Source organism: Phaenicophaeus curvirostris, chromosome Z (genome assembly GCF_032191515.1).
Source record: "Phaenicophaeus curvirostris isolate KB17595 chromosome Z, BPBGC_Pcur_1.0, whole genome shotgun sequence".
In the NCBI taxonomy this organism is placed as follows: Eukaryota; Metazoa; Chordata; class Aves; order Cuculiformes; family Cuculidae; genus Phaenicophaeus; species Phaenicophaeus curvirostris.
Genome location: NC_091431.1, coordinates 37935143 through 37950754, shown reverse-complemented (window position 1 = coordinate 37950754; position 15612 = coordinate 37935143). Strand labels below are relative to the sequence as shown.

At 38.6% G+C, this 15612-nt stretch overlaps 1 protein-coding gene across 1 annotated transcript in view; it reads right to left on the bottom strand.

Annotated features, from left to right (window-relative positions):
- LOC138733696 (transmembrane channel-like protein 2-A) overlaps positions 1 to 7609 on the bottom strand; it is a 30449-nt gene extending 22840 nt beyond the window's left edge. The window contains exons 1-2 of the mRNA XM_069881162.1: positions 7570 to 7609; positions 15 to 80 (exon numbers count right to left, since the gene is read on the bottom strand). Of these exons, the coding sequence (XP_069737263.1) occupies positions 15 to 80; positions 7570 to 7609 (106 nt within the window). The remainder of the gene's footprint in view (positions 1 to 14; positions 81 to 7569) is intronic.
- Positions 7610 to 15612: the final 8003 nt, after the last annotated feature.

Here is a 15612-nt window from a genome sequence, read left to right as displayed (position 1 = left end):
TCCATACTACTGACCTTTTCCTTTAACATTTTCTTCATTCTCAGCTGCACTGCTTTCCTCATTGTCAACATCACTGCCATCTGTGGAGTGAAAACGAAGGCGAATACACGTGAAGTGTGTGAAGTATGGAACAGCCGCATTCCAAAAGGAATGCAGGGCATTTAAGAAATTCTTGGCAATTACTGCATTGTACTCCCTTATATCATTTCTTAAACCCACCTTTTTTGAATATGGCAAATAATTTTCAAGAAATAAGATGAAGACAGAAAAAATAGTTACCCTTCCCTTCAGCACTCAAATAAGTAAGACCCTCAGTGATGCCATGAAGAACTGTCTCTTATGGAAGAACTATGGAGGACAAGGAGAATCCTCGAGAAGAGACACAATAGCAATATCCTACAATTAGAGGAAAAGAACAAAAGAACAATTTTCCAATTTGACTGACTGGAGGGCATTAATCTTCACAGGTGCAGCAGGGCTGAAGAGCGCAGTCCCAGAAGAAGGGCAAGATGTGCTCTCAGTTCCAACATCCAGATCTCTAAATATAGTTACAAAAGTTGACCTAGCTTGCTCATATGCTATATGGCTGTCTTTTTCTACCACTCATGACATGATAAAAACACTGGAGATTCTAGAGAGAACCTATTGACATAAGCAAGAAGTATTTCTGCTCAGAAACGTCTTTGGTTTGGGTTGGATCTCTTACTTAAGTCTTTCAGTCTCAATAAGCTCAATAAGAGGTGCCATCTCTCCTACCAATCAATAATCAGGAAAGTATCCAATTCATTTACATTGTAGACTTTCAAATTTGGTCGTGCACATACTGAGAAGAAATACAAATACTCCTCTCTCTCATATGTATTTTACTATCATAATTAATTATGTATATATTGTTATGAATGTATTATTTAACATGTCCTTTCTAAAACTGCTGGTATTCACCAGCAATGTTTCTTCAAAAGCATTTCAACAAGTACCTGAGAAGCCAGGAGCCAATAGGTTCTCTTGAGGTATCTTTGAGCTTGTACATGCAGGATAGCACTTCAGACATATCAGTGGAATATATAGAAATACATTGTAGTAGGAAATTAATGAGAAGACAAAGAAATATTAGAAATAGAAATAGAAATCGACAGCTGTCATTCCACTCGCATATTCCATTAAGTTGTCTAATTTCCCCGCTATGCAGACAGGACAGGTGACATGTCATGATCACGTCATGGTTGCATTTTTCAGGCAAGAAGAAACTACAGTTCTCTTCCTTCTTCGCTCACCTGTAATACTTCCGAATTTTAATTTATGTTCTGCCTTTCTCCACCCATTCTCTAGTTCCCTAGTTTCTTTTATAAATTTTATTAAGCCAACAGTGAACCAATCATTGAAAATGTATACACAAGCTGATCTACCTGTGGACTGCTGTAGCTAACTATCTGGTATGACTTCTCAGCTTTAACCAGTATCAAAGAATAGTGTTAAAATATGTAAGGCTTCAAACAAGAAGGAATCTAGGGTCTTGTTTCACTGTGTGCAATAACAGGGAAGGGGTTATTATGTAGAATTTTACAGGCGTTTTTAATCTGGAATATATGTAGGGAGTCCATGTTCTCTCCGCAAAATATTCCATTGTAATTACTTTTTCTATCATTTCCACAGCATCTGTACAACATTTTTTTAAGATAACAAAAATGTTATCATTCAATGTCATCAGTGGAACGTGAAAATATGTGCTCTATTGTTTGTTTAGATATATACCTTCTGTTGCTGACAGTAACACGATCTCCATTTGACAAAGTACATTTCTTTGCTATTGAAAGCTTGCAAAGATAAACAGAGACATTTCTAAAGAGATACTTTGCATTTAACAATAGGGCATAGTCCTTCATTGAAACTAATGCTTTTGGTGATCTCTTCCAGCCAAACAGAAATTCCCAGTGAAGCACTTTAATGGTGCAAGATTGGACGCACTGCAGATTCTGATGAATGCATACAACAAGAAAACAGATGGGGGTTTATCATGTATATTGAAACATGCATTAGTAATGAAAGCACGTGATGCTCAAGTTGGCATCATATCGACGTAGTAGTGAAAGTGGCAATGGACTGTGCCACATAGAGGCTTAAACAGGGCAGAAAATAGCTATTAGGGTTTAATTAACTCTAGTAGTATAAAGAGAACAAATATGATAGTCTGACTCCAACATTTCAGGTAAAATAAAGTGTTAAACTAATTAGAGGTTTTAGGCTGCTTAAAGAAAATACTGGGAACTGCTAGAGGGGACAGTATCTGAATAATTATCTCTGACTGTTTATGTCCTATTATCATCTAAATGCTAAAGCATATGAATGGTTAAGAAAAGATTTTGAAGAAATTAAGAAAAAAACATTAAATCAAACAGAACTATATATTGTTATAAACAATTCTAGAAAAAAGAATCAGTAGAATCATAGAATCATAGAATAACCAGGTTGGAAGAGACCCACTGGATCATCGAGTCCAACCATTCCTATCAAACACTAAACCGTGCCCCTTAGTACCTTGTCCACCTGTGCCTTAAACACCTCCAGGGAAGGTGACTCAGCCACCTCCCTGGGCAGCCTGTTCCAGTGCCCAATGACCCTTTCCGTGAAAAATTTTTTCCTAATGTCCAGCCTAAATCTCCCCTGGTGGAGCTTGAGGTCATTCCCTCTCATCCTGTCCTCTGTCACTTGGGAGAAGCCAGCACCCTCCTCTCTACAACCTCCTTTCAGGTAGTTATAGAGAGCAATGAGGTCTCCCCTCAGCCTCCTCTTCTCCAGGCTAAATAACCCCAGCTCTCTCAGCCGCTCCTCGTAAGACTTGTTCTCCAGCCCCTTCACCAGCTTTGTTGCTCTTCTCTGGACTCACTCCAGAGCCTCAACATCCTTCTTGTGGTGAGGGGCCCAGAACTGAACACAGTATTCGAAGAGTGGTCTCACCAGTGCAGAGTACAGAGGAAGAATAGCCTCCCTGGACCTGCTTGTCACACCATTTCTGATCCAAGCCAAGATGCCATTGGCCTTCTTGGCCACCTGGGCACACTGCTGGCTCATGTTCAGTCGGCTGTCAACCAACACCCCCAGGTCCCTCTCCTCCAGGCAGCTTTCTAGACAGACTTCTCCTTGTCTGTAGCACTGCACAGGGTTGTTGTGCCGCAAGGGCAGGACCCGTCATTTGGCCTTGTTAAACCTCATGCCATTGGACTCAGCCCAGCGGTCCAGCCTGTTCAGATCCCTTTGCAGAGCCTCCCTACCCTCCAGCAGATCAACACTTCCACCCAGCTTAGTGTCATCTGCAAACTTGCTAAGGGTGCCCTCGATGCCTTCATCCAGGTCATTGATAAAGACATTGAACAGGGCTGGACCCAGCACTGAGCCCTGGGGAAAAACACTTGTCCCTGGCCTCCAGCTGGATTTCACACCATTTCCCACCACTCTCTGGGCCTGGCCATCCAACCAGTTTTCCACCCAGGAGAGTGTGCGCCTGTCCAGGCCAGAGGCTGACAGTTTCTCAAGCAGAATGCTGTGAGAAACTGTGTCAAAGGCTTTACTGAAGTCCAGGAAGACCACATCCACAGCCTTTCCCTCATCCAGCAGCCGCGTCACTTTGTCGTAGAAGGCAATCAGGTTAGTTTGGCAAGACCTGCCTTTTGTGAACCCGTGTTGACTGGGCCTGATCACCCGGTTCTCTTGGTAATTACATGGAATCATGCAGCAAGAAGAGTAGTGTGTATTACAGGCACACCCAAGACCACAAAAGTTATTTCAAGTTATTTCTGTAAAAATTTAAAACTATAGCTCCAAACCGAACTTCAGAACATTCCTGCCTCCACAGTGTCATGCTCATATAGAGATGAAATGTGTTGATATGAAGAACGTTAGAGGCTTGTCTTTTTTCATTCTTGTTTATCCACAGAATGTGAGTTCTCTTCCAGTTCTTAGGGTATGATGTGCAAAGCATTGTACTAGGACTTATTTTTTAAAAAGTCTTTAAGCCAAGGAGAGTTCTCTGATCCTCTGGTTTCCTTGCACTCTGATTTATGTAGTTTTGTCACTAGCATAAAAGCTGAAGCTCAGGCTAGACCTAGAAGTTACTCATGTCAATCTGTCCTGGACAGCATATATGCATGAATTCATGTAAGTTGCATAGCCACCCAACACTGCACCCACAGTATTATAGCTGTCCCTGGAGACTTTTAATTTAGACACTATGTATTAAAGATTGTCTTTTTGTGTTTGGAGATTTTGCCCATGCCATTAAAAGAACAGTGTTGTTAGTTGGTTGCGTATTTGAGGAACAATAGAAATAAATAACCATTACTGTGTTTAACATTATTATCAGAAAGTTATTTAAGGTATATTAACCCTGAAGTGCTTCTCAAAGAGGAAAGCAGGAGGCTAGGCGGCACATAACTCAGCACTTCAGATGCTTGTGGCAAACCCTGTCTTATTGAATTATTGGAGAAGTATTTGAAAGATATACAAATTACATTTCATGGTGACGCTAAATCTAAGTGCAAGTTAGCATTTAATTTAAATGTTCTATAAACCACAACACAGAGAAACAGTAAAGTGCAATCCTCAGGCACTGTATTATCATACTGTAGGAAATCTGAAGAGCATTATTGATGCTCTGGTTTATTAAAATAGATAGTCTTTGATGCAAACCTAATGTCATCACTATGTGGGGTCGTTTTAGGTCTATATAATTGTCTTCTGCTTTTTTAAACAGATCTACATGTGACCCTATTTATCAGAAGTTCAGTGAATCCTCCACTAAAATCAACTAAGTCTCACTAAAGCACTATCTAGAATTATTCGTTGTTCCAGAAAAAGACTTTATAGGACCTCATCTCTTCACAGCATTAATATTCATAGGGCTAATACCAGGTTATCAGGCTTTGAATCAGCTAACTTGAGTTTACATGACCCAGAGCAAACTATTGCTCAGCCCTTAGACCTTCCAGGATACATCATGATGTATCCCTTCCCGATGGAACTTAACATCATTAGGAATATTTGGAGCTACAGTCCATAGCTCCTTACACTCTATGAAACCAAGCAATTTTCTTTTTTTTTTTCACTGTATAAGGGAAACTTTCTCATCTTTCTAAACTAAGGATAGGGAAGTGTAATCTGAGAAAGCTATCATTTTACTTGAGGTCTTACTTATGTTTTAGACTCTAGCCACAAATGAGCTGAGAAGACTAAAGGAGGGCATCCTGAGCATGGGCTCAGGCTAACCTGCAGGTGAGACACTGCAGTGAAAAAAGAACATCAAACAGCTCAGAAGAGAGCTCAAAATGTTGATGTGTTGGCTGGCAATGAAATTAAGGACAGAAAACGACACATATAACCATAGAAGTCTATGCTACCTGACATGGCCATTTAGGAGATCATGGAGGCTATTACATCCTTACCTTATTTTCCCAAGTTATTTGTATATCACTTATCAGAGGGTACTATTCATATTTCAAGTTTTTCAGGTATTTAAAACTTGTTTTATACTGACAAAGTTTTTAGATTTTTCACTGTGAAAGGGATAATGATTCTTGAAACTACCCCATAAAGTATAGCCCACTGTTGCAATATTACTGCTCACATTACTACTGTGTAAAACTGACTGCTGCTGAGGAATTCTGTGTGCTGTTACCACAAAAAAAAATCAGTAGTATGCAACGTAATATGTAATTCAAAAAATGTTATCAGATTTTATGTATATGTTAGAAATTTCTAGTTTATTAATTAATGCCAAGCCAAGGAAAGAGTCTGAGAATTATAGATTGTGACCACAGGGAAAAAAAGGAATACATTCAATTTGCATGCATGAATTATCTGTTTGTTTTCCATGGATAAGTATAAATTACAAATATCCTACTAAAATGACAGAGACTGAGCTTGCATAGATCAAGCTGGAACTGTAGCACATCATCTGATTACAGTCTTCTCTTTCCAGTTCCTTCTGGGCTGTACTTACACAACATGAGCTTTGAGTGTTGCCTCTGTGCATTAGGACTTCTCTTAAGGAAAAGTTCCCCTTCAGTGATAAATAAGTTTATTATACAATTTCAGTGCAAGAATTTTAGGCCAAATCTGATTGTGCTATTATAAAATCTACAGAAGGCAGAGGAGGAAGCTAATTCCCTGAGAAACCTGGCAGTATTTCCTGATCTTCAGTAAGGCATGAATAAAAGTTTCCAGGCCACTGTGTCTTACACTGGGAATAAACCCTCATTTCCCTACCCATGCCAAATAAAGACCTAACCATCTAGGGCTATGTCCTACCCAAGACTAGAAATCTGACCAGCTTGCAGGACCCATTGTGATACAAGAAGTAGTTAACTACTGAAAAAAGTGGAATATTCTGATTTAAGCTAAAATAGAATTAATTTTCTCTAGAGTTAGTCTCCTAACATGTTAAGTCTCATTTAAGTAACTTTAATTTTTGAAAGATACACAGAATGTCCCTCTGATAACATGCTTTTTTGATAGCACTTTTTAAAAATGGTGTTCTCCCAGACATTGATGCCTTCTGTTAAGCATGATATGTACTGAACAGATGTGTTTTATTCTGTAATCAACTCTGTTTGCAGTCATTCTCCACCTAAAAAATGCAAAGTCAGGCAGACAACTGGCTCTAATCAGCAGAGATTTGGCTGTTGTGGAGTTCATAATAACATTAAAATTAGTCCTTGGAAAGTAATAGTTATGCATAAGATTTCTGGGAAAATTTATACATATGCATGATATGCATGTAGGTGGGAAATACATTCTGTAACAAGCTCATCTTACTACACAATTGATGGAATTTTATTACTGTTCCACTGTGTGTGCATTAAATATAAAAAGCACTGTTCAGTAGTTCCAGCCCTGGTACTTAGCAAGACCTAAGAGATTCATTCAGGAATCAGTCTACAATAAAGTCCCTGGAAATTTTCTTCCATGCTGAAGATTGCAAATGTCATGCCTGTTCTATTCAAAAAAAACCCAGTATTTTGGAAAGAGTAGTATAGCCCATGAGAACTGAAAGCACTTCCCATATCAAATATTTGCCTTGCACTTTTGTCAGAAAAAGATATCAGGTGTTACCATCCTACTAAAACGTTTCTTACATCCAGAATAGTGCTGTATGAGTAGAGAAATCTCGCTAAACTTAATATGAAGAATGTTGGACATTTCATACCAAACACAGAAAGCAATAAGAAGAGGAGGCACTGCCTTTCTGCAGTTTCTAGAAGCCACAAAACACTCTTGTTTTCTTAATCTTCCCTGTAAACTACATACAAAAGTAAGACAAGTAACAGAGCTGTCATTGTACTCTTTCAATTTACTAACCAGTGGGAAGCCACACTGCTATGTGACAACTCTCCAACTTACACCCCAAAATTCCTTTCAAAATTACATTAAAATACATTTCTGAACAAAAGATAATGAATTGTGACAAAGGAGATTTTCTATATAGAAAGAATAAGAAGAAAACAAAACTTGCTCACTGTTGAGCTGCATGCACAAAGTGAATATGTGCTTAAGATGCACAATGATAGTTGTAATTACCAGTTCCTTCAATGGCGGTTGACTTTTCATGTTTAGTCATCGTGACTGTATTTCACAGGGCTGCTCAAGCTGCTACCTATATAAGAGGTTGTCTGAATGTTGAGTGGTTCAAGATGAAGTGTACCACATCAACATCATCCCGTCTGTCACTGAACAGATGGCAGTGGTGAAGTTTCACTGACTGAAATACAAGAAGATACTAATTTCCTAGGTGATTAAACTTTCATGAGTGTTTAGTTTACTATTTAGGGTTGGCATGCTAGGGTCAAAAGAACAAAAGAAACTGTTCACCTTCCTTATTATTATTATTACTAAAAAAACTAAGTCTCTCCTGCAACGCACATACTTATGACTAACAACATTTAACTGCCTAAGTGCTTTACTGTGCAAGGATGTTTCACATTGTTCACGTGGGCACACTCTGACGCTGTATATAGGTCTACCCTTCAGCATGTGGGGGGTATTACATGGGTATTTTTTTCTTGTGAAACACAGCTTTTACATTAGACATATTTAGACGTATTTAAATTGCATAGTGATTTAAAACATCTTAGCAAAAGGAGAAGGATGTTGATATATGTGCTGGTTTATATTTGCATTTCCTTGCAGTTCCATTAAGACTCCTTGCTTCTGCCTTTATGCAGATATCACAGAATCCTAGAATCTTAGAATCCTAGAATCCTAGAATAGTTAGGGTTGGAAGGGACCTTAAAGATCACCTAGTTCCAACACCCCTGCCATGGGCAGCGACATTCCACTAGAACACGTTACCCAAGGCTCCATCCAACCTGGCCTTGCACAATTCCAGAGAGGGAGCATCCACAACTTCACTGGGCAATTTGTTCCCATGCCTCACCACTCTCATGGTGAAGAAATTCTTCCTAATGTCTAGTCTAAATCTGCCCCTCTCCAGTTTATACCCATTCCCTCTCAATCACTATAAGCCTTTATGAACAGTCCCTCCCAAGCTTTCCTGTAGGCTGCTTTCGGATACTGGAAGGTTGCTACAAGATCTCCTCGGAGCCTTCTCTTCTCCAGGCTGAACAACCCCAACTCTCTAAGCCTGTCCTCATACGGGACAGCCTCCAGCCTTCTGATCAATTTTGTAGCCCTCCTCTGGACCTGTTCCAACACTGCCATATCCTTCTTACATTGAGGATTCCAGAACAGGACACAGTACTCCAGATGAGGTCTCACTAGAGAGGAATAGAGGGGCAGAACCTCCTCCCTCGACCTGCTGGCCATGCTTCTTTTAATGCAGCCCAGGATATGGTTGACCTTCTGGGCTGCGAGTGCACGCTGCCAGCTCATGTCAAGCTTCTCATTGACCAGCACCCCAAAGTCCTTCTCCACAGGGCAGCTCTCAATCTCATCATCCCCCATCCTGTACTGAAACCAGGGATTGCCCTGACCCAGGTGCAGCACCTTGCACTTGGCCTTGTTGAACCTCATGAGGTTCTCACAGGCCCAATTCTCCAGTCCCTCTGGATGATATTCAATCCTTCTGGTGTGGCAACCGCATCACTCAGCTTGGTTTCGTCTACAAACTTGCATCCTAAGTTTACCAGTTTTACCCTGATTCACCTTGTAGTTACAAAACTATACAAGCTTAATGGTGGAATAATGCAAAGATTTAATTCACAAGACATGTCAGGCTTGGAAGTAAAAGATTTGAAACCACTTGCTACAAATAAAATCACATTACAAAGAAAATAAAATGCAATTCTCAATCTGTGTTTAACTAGATAATTTTATCATAGCTTCCCTAGTATTCCTCATCTGGAATTCTTTCAATATGACCCACCCTGAAAAAAGGAGTAAGTGTCTGCAGACATCCTACATTTTCAGATGCTTCTGAGTGGTACTTGGATCTTCTTATCCACATGACTATGAAAGACATTCGTATTTCTTTGGAGCTGTCATTCAGATATCTGAAGGCAGTTTATCTGATAGTTTATCCAGTCATGCTGGCTATCTTACCTTTCCATTTTCAAATTTTAGCATCACAACTTTTTTAAAAATACTGAAAATGTTTTTGGGTGTTGTTTGGACTGACTTGAAATTCAGGTTACAGACAAAACACATCCACGAGTTTAGTCCTATTTCTGTTAGAATATTATGATTCTTTGTTTCAAATATTCCCAAAGAGATTAAGTCTACATACACAATCAGAAAACGCCCGACAACTTTGTTTCATAAAACACGTTTTCTGCATTATTCTTATTATTTCCTTTACAGTATTCTCATAGTGGCCATTATATAACATCCTGGCTTCTGTGCTTTTATATACTTGGGAAAGACTTGTGATGCAAAAAAGAGATTGAAGAAATCATTTAATTCAACTCTGACAATCCATAGCTAGATCATCTCTGCTAGACATAGATTGACGAACTCAGAAAAATAATTGCATTCTAAGAATTCGGTTGGTAGACTTCCATGCTTCTTTAATAACAGAAAGAGAAACATCTTGGGACAAATGAAGAGCATGGCATTTGAGTCAATGATTCTGCAAGTGCTTGCAAAAAGAAGCAGTGAAAGCGAGTACCAAGGCATTTTGCAGCTGTAGTCAAAGCAGGACCATAATCTTCATGGGACTGCATGACTCCATCAGAAATTTAATATTAATAATTCCTCACTTTCATTTATTAGCAACATTATAAAATATTTGGCTGGATATATGAAGAGGAAAGGGACACACATTGAGAGCTGACGTTACTATTACTAACAAAAACGGCATTACATGAATATCAAAGATGCAAAGGTAGCATTAAAGAAAGGTAGATAAATACAAGAATTAAACATCATATATAGAGACTGGGTGTGACCTCTGGGTGAATGTTTGCTATAATATAGATGAACTGCACACTCCATTTCATTTCTGTCTCAAGGTATCCTGACTCAGACAGTGAACAGATTTAGTTAAATATTTTTCCCACAGTGCAATGTTTTAGTATAGACAAGCCTGATCCAGTCAGGTTTGTGGTTTACTTTTGTGACTGCTGGAGCTAGCTGTGTCCATGAGTTCCACCACTTACTGCCCTCACCAGTGTACCACTAAAACTGTCCATGGTACTGCCCTATAAACTGTGTCACTAATCAAAGCAAATAATAATTTTCTTAACTCAGCTTAGTGCAGTGATCCCATCCACAGCACAGTCCCACCAACAATTGTATTAGCACAGAAGATGTGACATGATGTGGGAAAGGGTAGCTAGGGAAAAAAAGGGTGGCAAGAGGCAGAAAAAGGTTGCAAGCCTTTGAAGACAGACTTGCCACTGGAGATAATGTAGCATAGAACTACATCCTGTGTTTCCGTTCAGTCTTGGGGACCAAGTATTAGGCAGAGATTTAGGACAAACTGTGCTAATTTAACTTCATAACATCCTGTTGCTTCTTTAGCACAAATACAAATGACTGCATGTGGACAGTTTTCATTCACACAAGGATCTATTTACAGCACATTAGGTTTGCAAAAAAAGGGCTTCTGGTTTAATTTAGCTTTATTTAATAGCAATACAATCAGAACAGCAGAGAGTGTTTTTAATATATAACAAATGATGAAAATGGCCCTAGTGCAGATAGGTTCAGAGAGGCTTATTCAAAAATACATTTGTTGAACACTGCAAATATTTCTGTTGTTAGCAAATATGCCACACCTTTGTTTCTTTGTTCAAATACATATCTCCCTGTCAGAGGCATTTGCTATACACGCAAAGTGCTGAAGCAATTTAGGGACGCAGAAGATCGGTATGGAAACATACAATTATCCTTTTACCACAGCCGAAACTCATGGAAAAATCTGTAATGAAGGAGAAGTGGAAAGTATTCGTCCATGCACCCCACCTTATACTGCTACGCTGATACCCTGTTTGATAGCCTTCTGCCAACCAGACAAATCTATCTACAGGAAAGAGAGATGACTTCAAGGGACAGTGATATAACTATGTTTGGTACAAATATTACTGCCTCAGTAAATCTGCAAGCATCAAACTTTGCCAGCAATCAGCATTTACATTACAGTGCCACAACTTATTCACGAAGAAATAACCACTGTAATTTCTTTCCTGTTGCTTCGGCACATCACCTGCAAACCCTTTCTACCACAATGAAATGCTCTGAATGATTTTCCCATGTTTCTAGATACATTTTACATCAGTTTCTGAACATACTGCAGAATTTAGGGCAATAAACTATTTTCTGTCAGACTTTGTTACTAAAGGTGACTCTTCTCAGGACAGGATTTCAAAATGTCATTTTGTTTTGAGGCACAAAAAATGTATATTCTGGCCTGTTGAAGCACATGGTAAAATCAGGCATTTCTAAAAGTAGATAGGAAGCAAGCTGAAGTCATGGCACTATAACTGTGGGAGTCAAAATGCCTTTTTCTATGTAATGTAATACTTAACGTTGATCGTTCCCTAACCTGATGCATCCAAATGAGTCAGATGAGCCTGAACAGCATTAACTGGCACGCCTGTGCCTACTGTCCTCATTATCCCACATCTTTCCAAGATGAGTGGATGATTATGCCAATCATATCTGAGAGCAGTTGGGGGCTAGGGAAGGAGGGGACTGAGGTATGATGGGGGTTCAAAAACTCCTTGAGGGGCATCATCCTGCAGCAGTGCAGGCAGAGCAAGGCGGACAGTGGTGCTGGGGGAACCCTGGCAAGGGTGGGTAGGCACAGTCAGATGACAAATCAGATATTGATTAATTTCATGCAAGAAATCCTCTCCAAAAGCCAACTCACCTCCTTTAGAAATGTTAGCTTCCAAACCAATGTGTTCAGCTCTTGGACACAGATTAGAGAATGTTGTGCAACCAAAACACAAGTAACTGTATTCTGATGCTGCACTGATATTCAAAGAAAAAACAGCTTAAACCTACTTGCAGACAAAACCTTATTTAGGTAGAAGTCTCTGAGCAGCTCATGAAAAGGAAATCTAGCAGCTAAGTCAAAAAACTGCAAAAAATTCCAACAGACTTCTGCAATTATTGTTTCTGAAGCCATTTGTAGCTTTTTCTGACATTTTTGAAATATTATATTTCAATTTTCTCTGAAAAACTGGAGGTTAAGCCAAAAGAAGAGCAATATGTATTTTTCATTATATTACACATGATCCTCAGGTTCAGAAGAGAAGCATCAGAAGTCTCATGAAGAAGCTATTTTTTTAAAATTCTCTAGACAATAAATGTGGATCTCAAGAATTTAGGGTGATATATATGATTTAGAGGAATCTATTCAAATCACTCTTGATTACTGAATCTATTCAGCTCTTTTGTTAGTCAGATTGATTTATTAAAAGCTCAAAACCAGCTTTACGTTCCTAAACATGCATTAAAATTCTGCCAAATGAAATTTTTATTAGAAACAGAAATATTTAACAGAGTTTCTACATATCCATATGCTCTGGTCTTTAGAGCACTGCTGAAGATTTGCAGCTGCAAGCATTTGGAAAGTTCATCTAAAGATACATGTATATACATATTTGCTGTAATGATTATGATATTTAGAATTAGATAGATCTAATGAGAATCATATTCTAGTCTTCATTCTATCAAAAATTAGTGGCTGACTGAATAGTCGTTAATACAGCTGCTTTACTTAATAACACTCAATATCAACTCACCACCAGTTACACCTGACTGCTTGCAGCACCTGCTATGCTGACAAGTGGGAACACTGCTTAGATAATTGCATTTGCTTAGTAACTGTGGCTGCAATCAACGGAGGGAATCCAGATTTACTTCTTGGTGCAACTATTTATTGCTTTTTTTTTTCCTAAAATGAGATTTTTTTAAAAAAACAATGATTGTTACATATCTCTAAGTATTTATTTGTACAGTGAGTTCAGCTGGACCAGCTGAAAAGTACATATTCCTTAGCTAGCATCTGCACCCCACTGTTCCTCTGTTGTCACGGCAAGTGGAAAATGCTTTGAAGGTCTAATGACTCCCCTTTTTTTTTTTCTTTTTGTTTATTTCCCAGGGAAATTATAAAGCAAAGAGCACCAGAACCATGTTGCACCATGGTTAGAAGTCAGAAAATAAAATCTTCAGTGTGAGGTTTCAGAAAAATTAAAAAACCCTGTGGCAAAAAAGCAAATTCTGCAGAAGAACTGAGGGCATGGTGCCTTCAGCCAGAGGAATCAATCTAGTCATACACCTCTGTTCCATCCTGCCTGTAAAATCAAGTGAGTATAATAAAAATGAAAGGGAGGAATCTAGGGAAGAATAGTGCAACAAGTAGTTGATTCAGTGACAAATTCTTCAACCACTGAATGAAAGATTATTACTAACACCGCCTATTGCCCTCTAATAGACTCAGTCAGTGCACGCTTCTAGCAGCTAACAAGTATCCTAGAAGGACAACTTCAGATAAGCTAAGCACACTAGCAGTCTTTTAATGTAGTACTGGATAAATATAGAACTAAAATAATGGAAAGAAAATTGTTTTCAGTAAGGGCACAAAACCAACACAATAGTACTTAGAATCTTCTCAACTACTCATATGACAAACTTTCCATAAAAACCATTTGCTTCTGGGTCGTTACAAGAATATGAATGTATGACTGAAAAGTTATTTTCTAATTCCCATATACACTCAGTCTTAGTTTTGTGAGCTAATGTGCCAAGATGCAATGCCAATCAGTGTCAGTGATAATATCAGCCTTTAATACAGGCACATGCCTTCATTAGGACACACTTTGAAAATATTAACTAATTCTCTACTGACTTCTTGAACAACTGCTAGACCCTGGTAAGTTTTATTATTTAGCAGCCCTGGACAATCTATAGGTTAATGTTTTACCAAGTCAACTGCAGGCTAATGGTTTCCTAAACTATTGAAAATCACTTGAGACACAAATCCAGCAGTTCACCTGATGAGAGAAATAAATGTATCAAGTGAACACAGAGCAAACCAAGGATAAAACAAAATAAAACGTTTTGAAAACAAAACATGAAGGCCTACAAAAAATACAATAGGTACAAGCAACAATAGCTGAAAAAATACTAGTATGTTCCCTTTAGACATACAAAGTGAGGCTTGAAATACATACTTGAAACCATAAAATCAAATTCTCATTGAACCAAAGCTATAAAGTTAAGCACCCTTGGAAGAATGATTTGCAACATAAAAGATCCTTTGAAAAAAGCCTCTATAAATATAACAGAGACTAAAGCATGTCTTAAAATTAATATGATTTGCACAAAATGCAAATCATCAGCTACTGAACAAATGACAGAAAACAAAACTATTATGCTTGCCAGTGAGCTTTTCTTTGCATCAGGTTTGGTAATTACTGAAACACAAAGGCAATTTTATAAAAGCATTTTCAGAATACTCTACACATTGTTCCTCAACATGGCATCATTGTGTCATCATTTATCAACAGAAAATCCTTGAGAGAAACACACCCTCACATTCTAGAGCAGAGATAACTCGAGCTCTGCCATGACAGGATGCCACATTCAAAGTGATGGTCCTGGTATTCCACAACTTGGATCAGGCTTCCAGCCATCTGCAGGAGGAGGTGAGGAAGCCAAGCATGAGGCACGGGGAAAGTTTTCTTTCTTTTCCTCCTGTGTTTCTTAATACCTTAACGGTTTCAGTATCCACTTTCTGCCCCCAAAATCCAGTGTTGCACTGTCCTGGCCAAGGTCACTAGGCTAAATTCTGGGAAAGACTGTGACAGTTTCATTAGCACATGCCTGTTCTCATTATATGATCTAATACCTACCCGTTGATTTCGGCTCTTCATGTTATAACACATATATGTGTCAAATTATATTAATCAATAACCCTAACTTCTGCAGAAGTAGAGAAAAATCAGAAAAATCATCAGTTTATTATTTCTGTAATTCTTTGACTATCACAATAATGTGATCAAAAGTGTCAGGAAAGAGCTTTCATGCATCTTGAAAACACACCACTCAGTTTGTAAAAATATGCAAAGCTAGAAACATGGGCAGCGTTGATGAATGATATGTCATATCTCTAGATTCTAGGTAGACAGATGTAGATAGACAGACAGATAGATA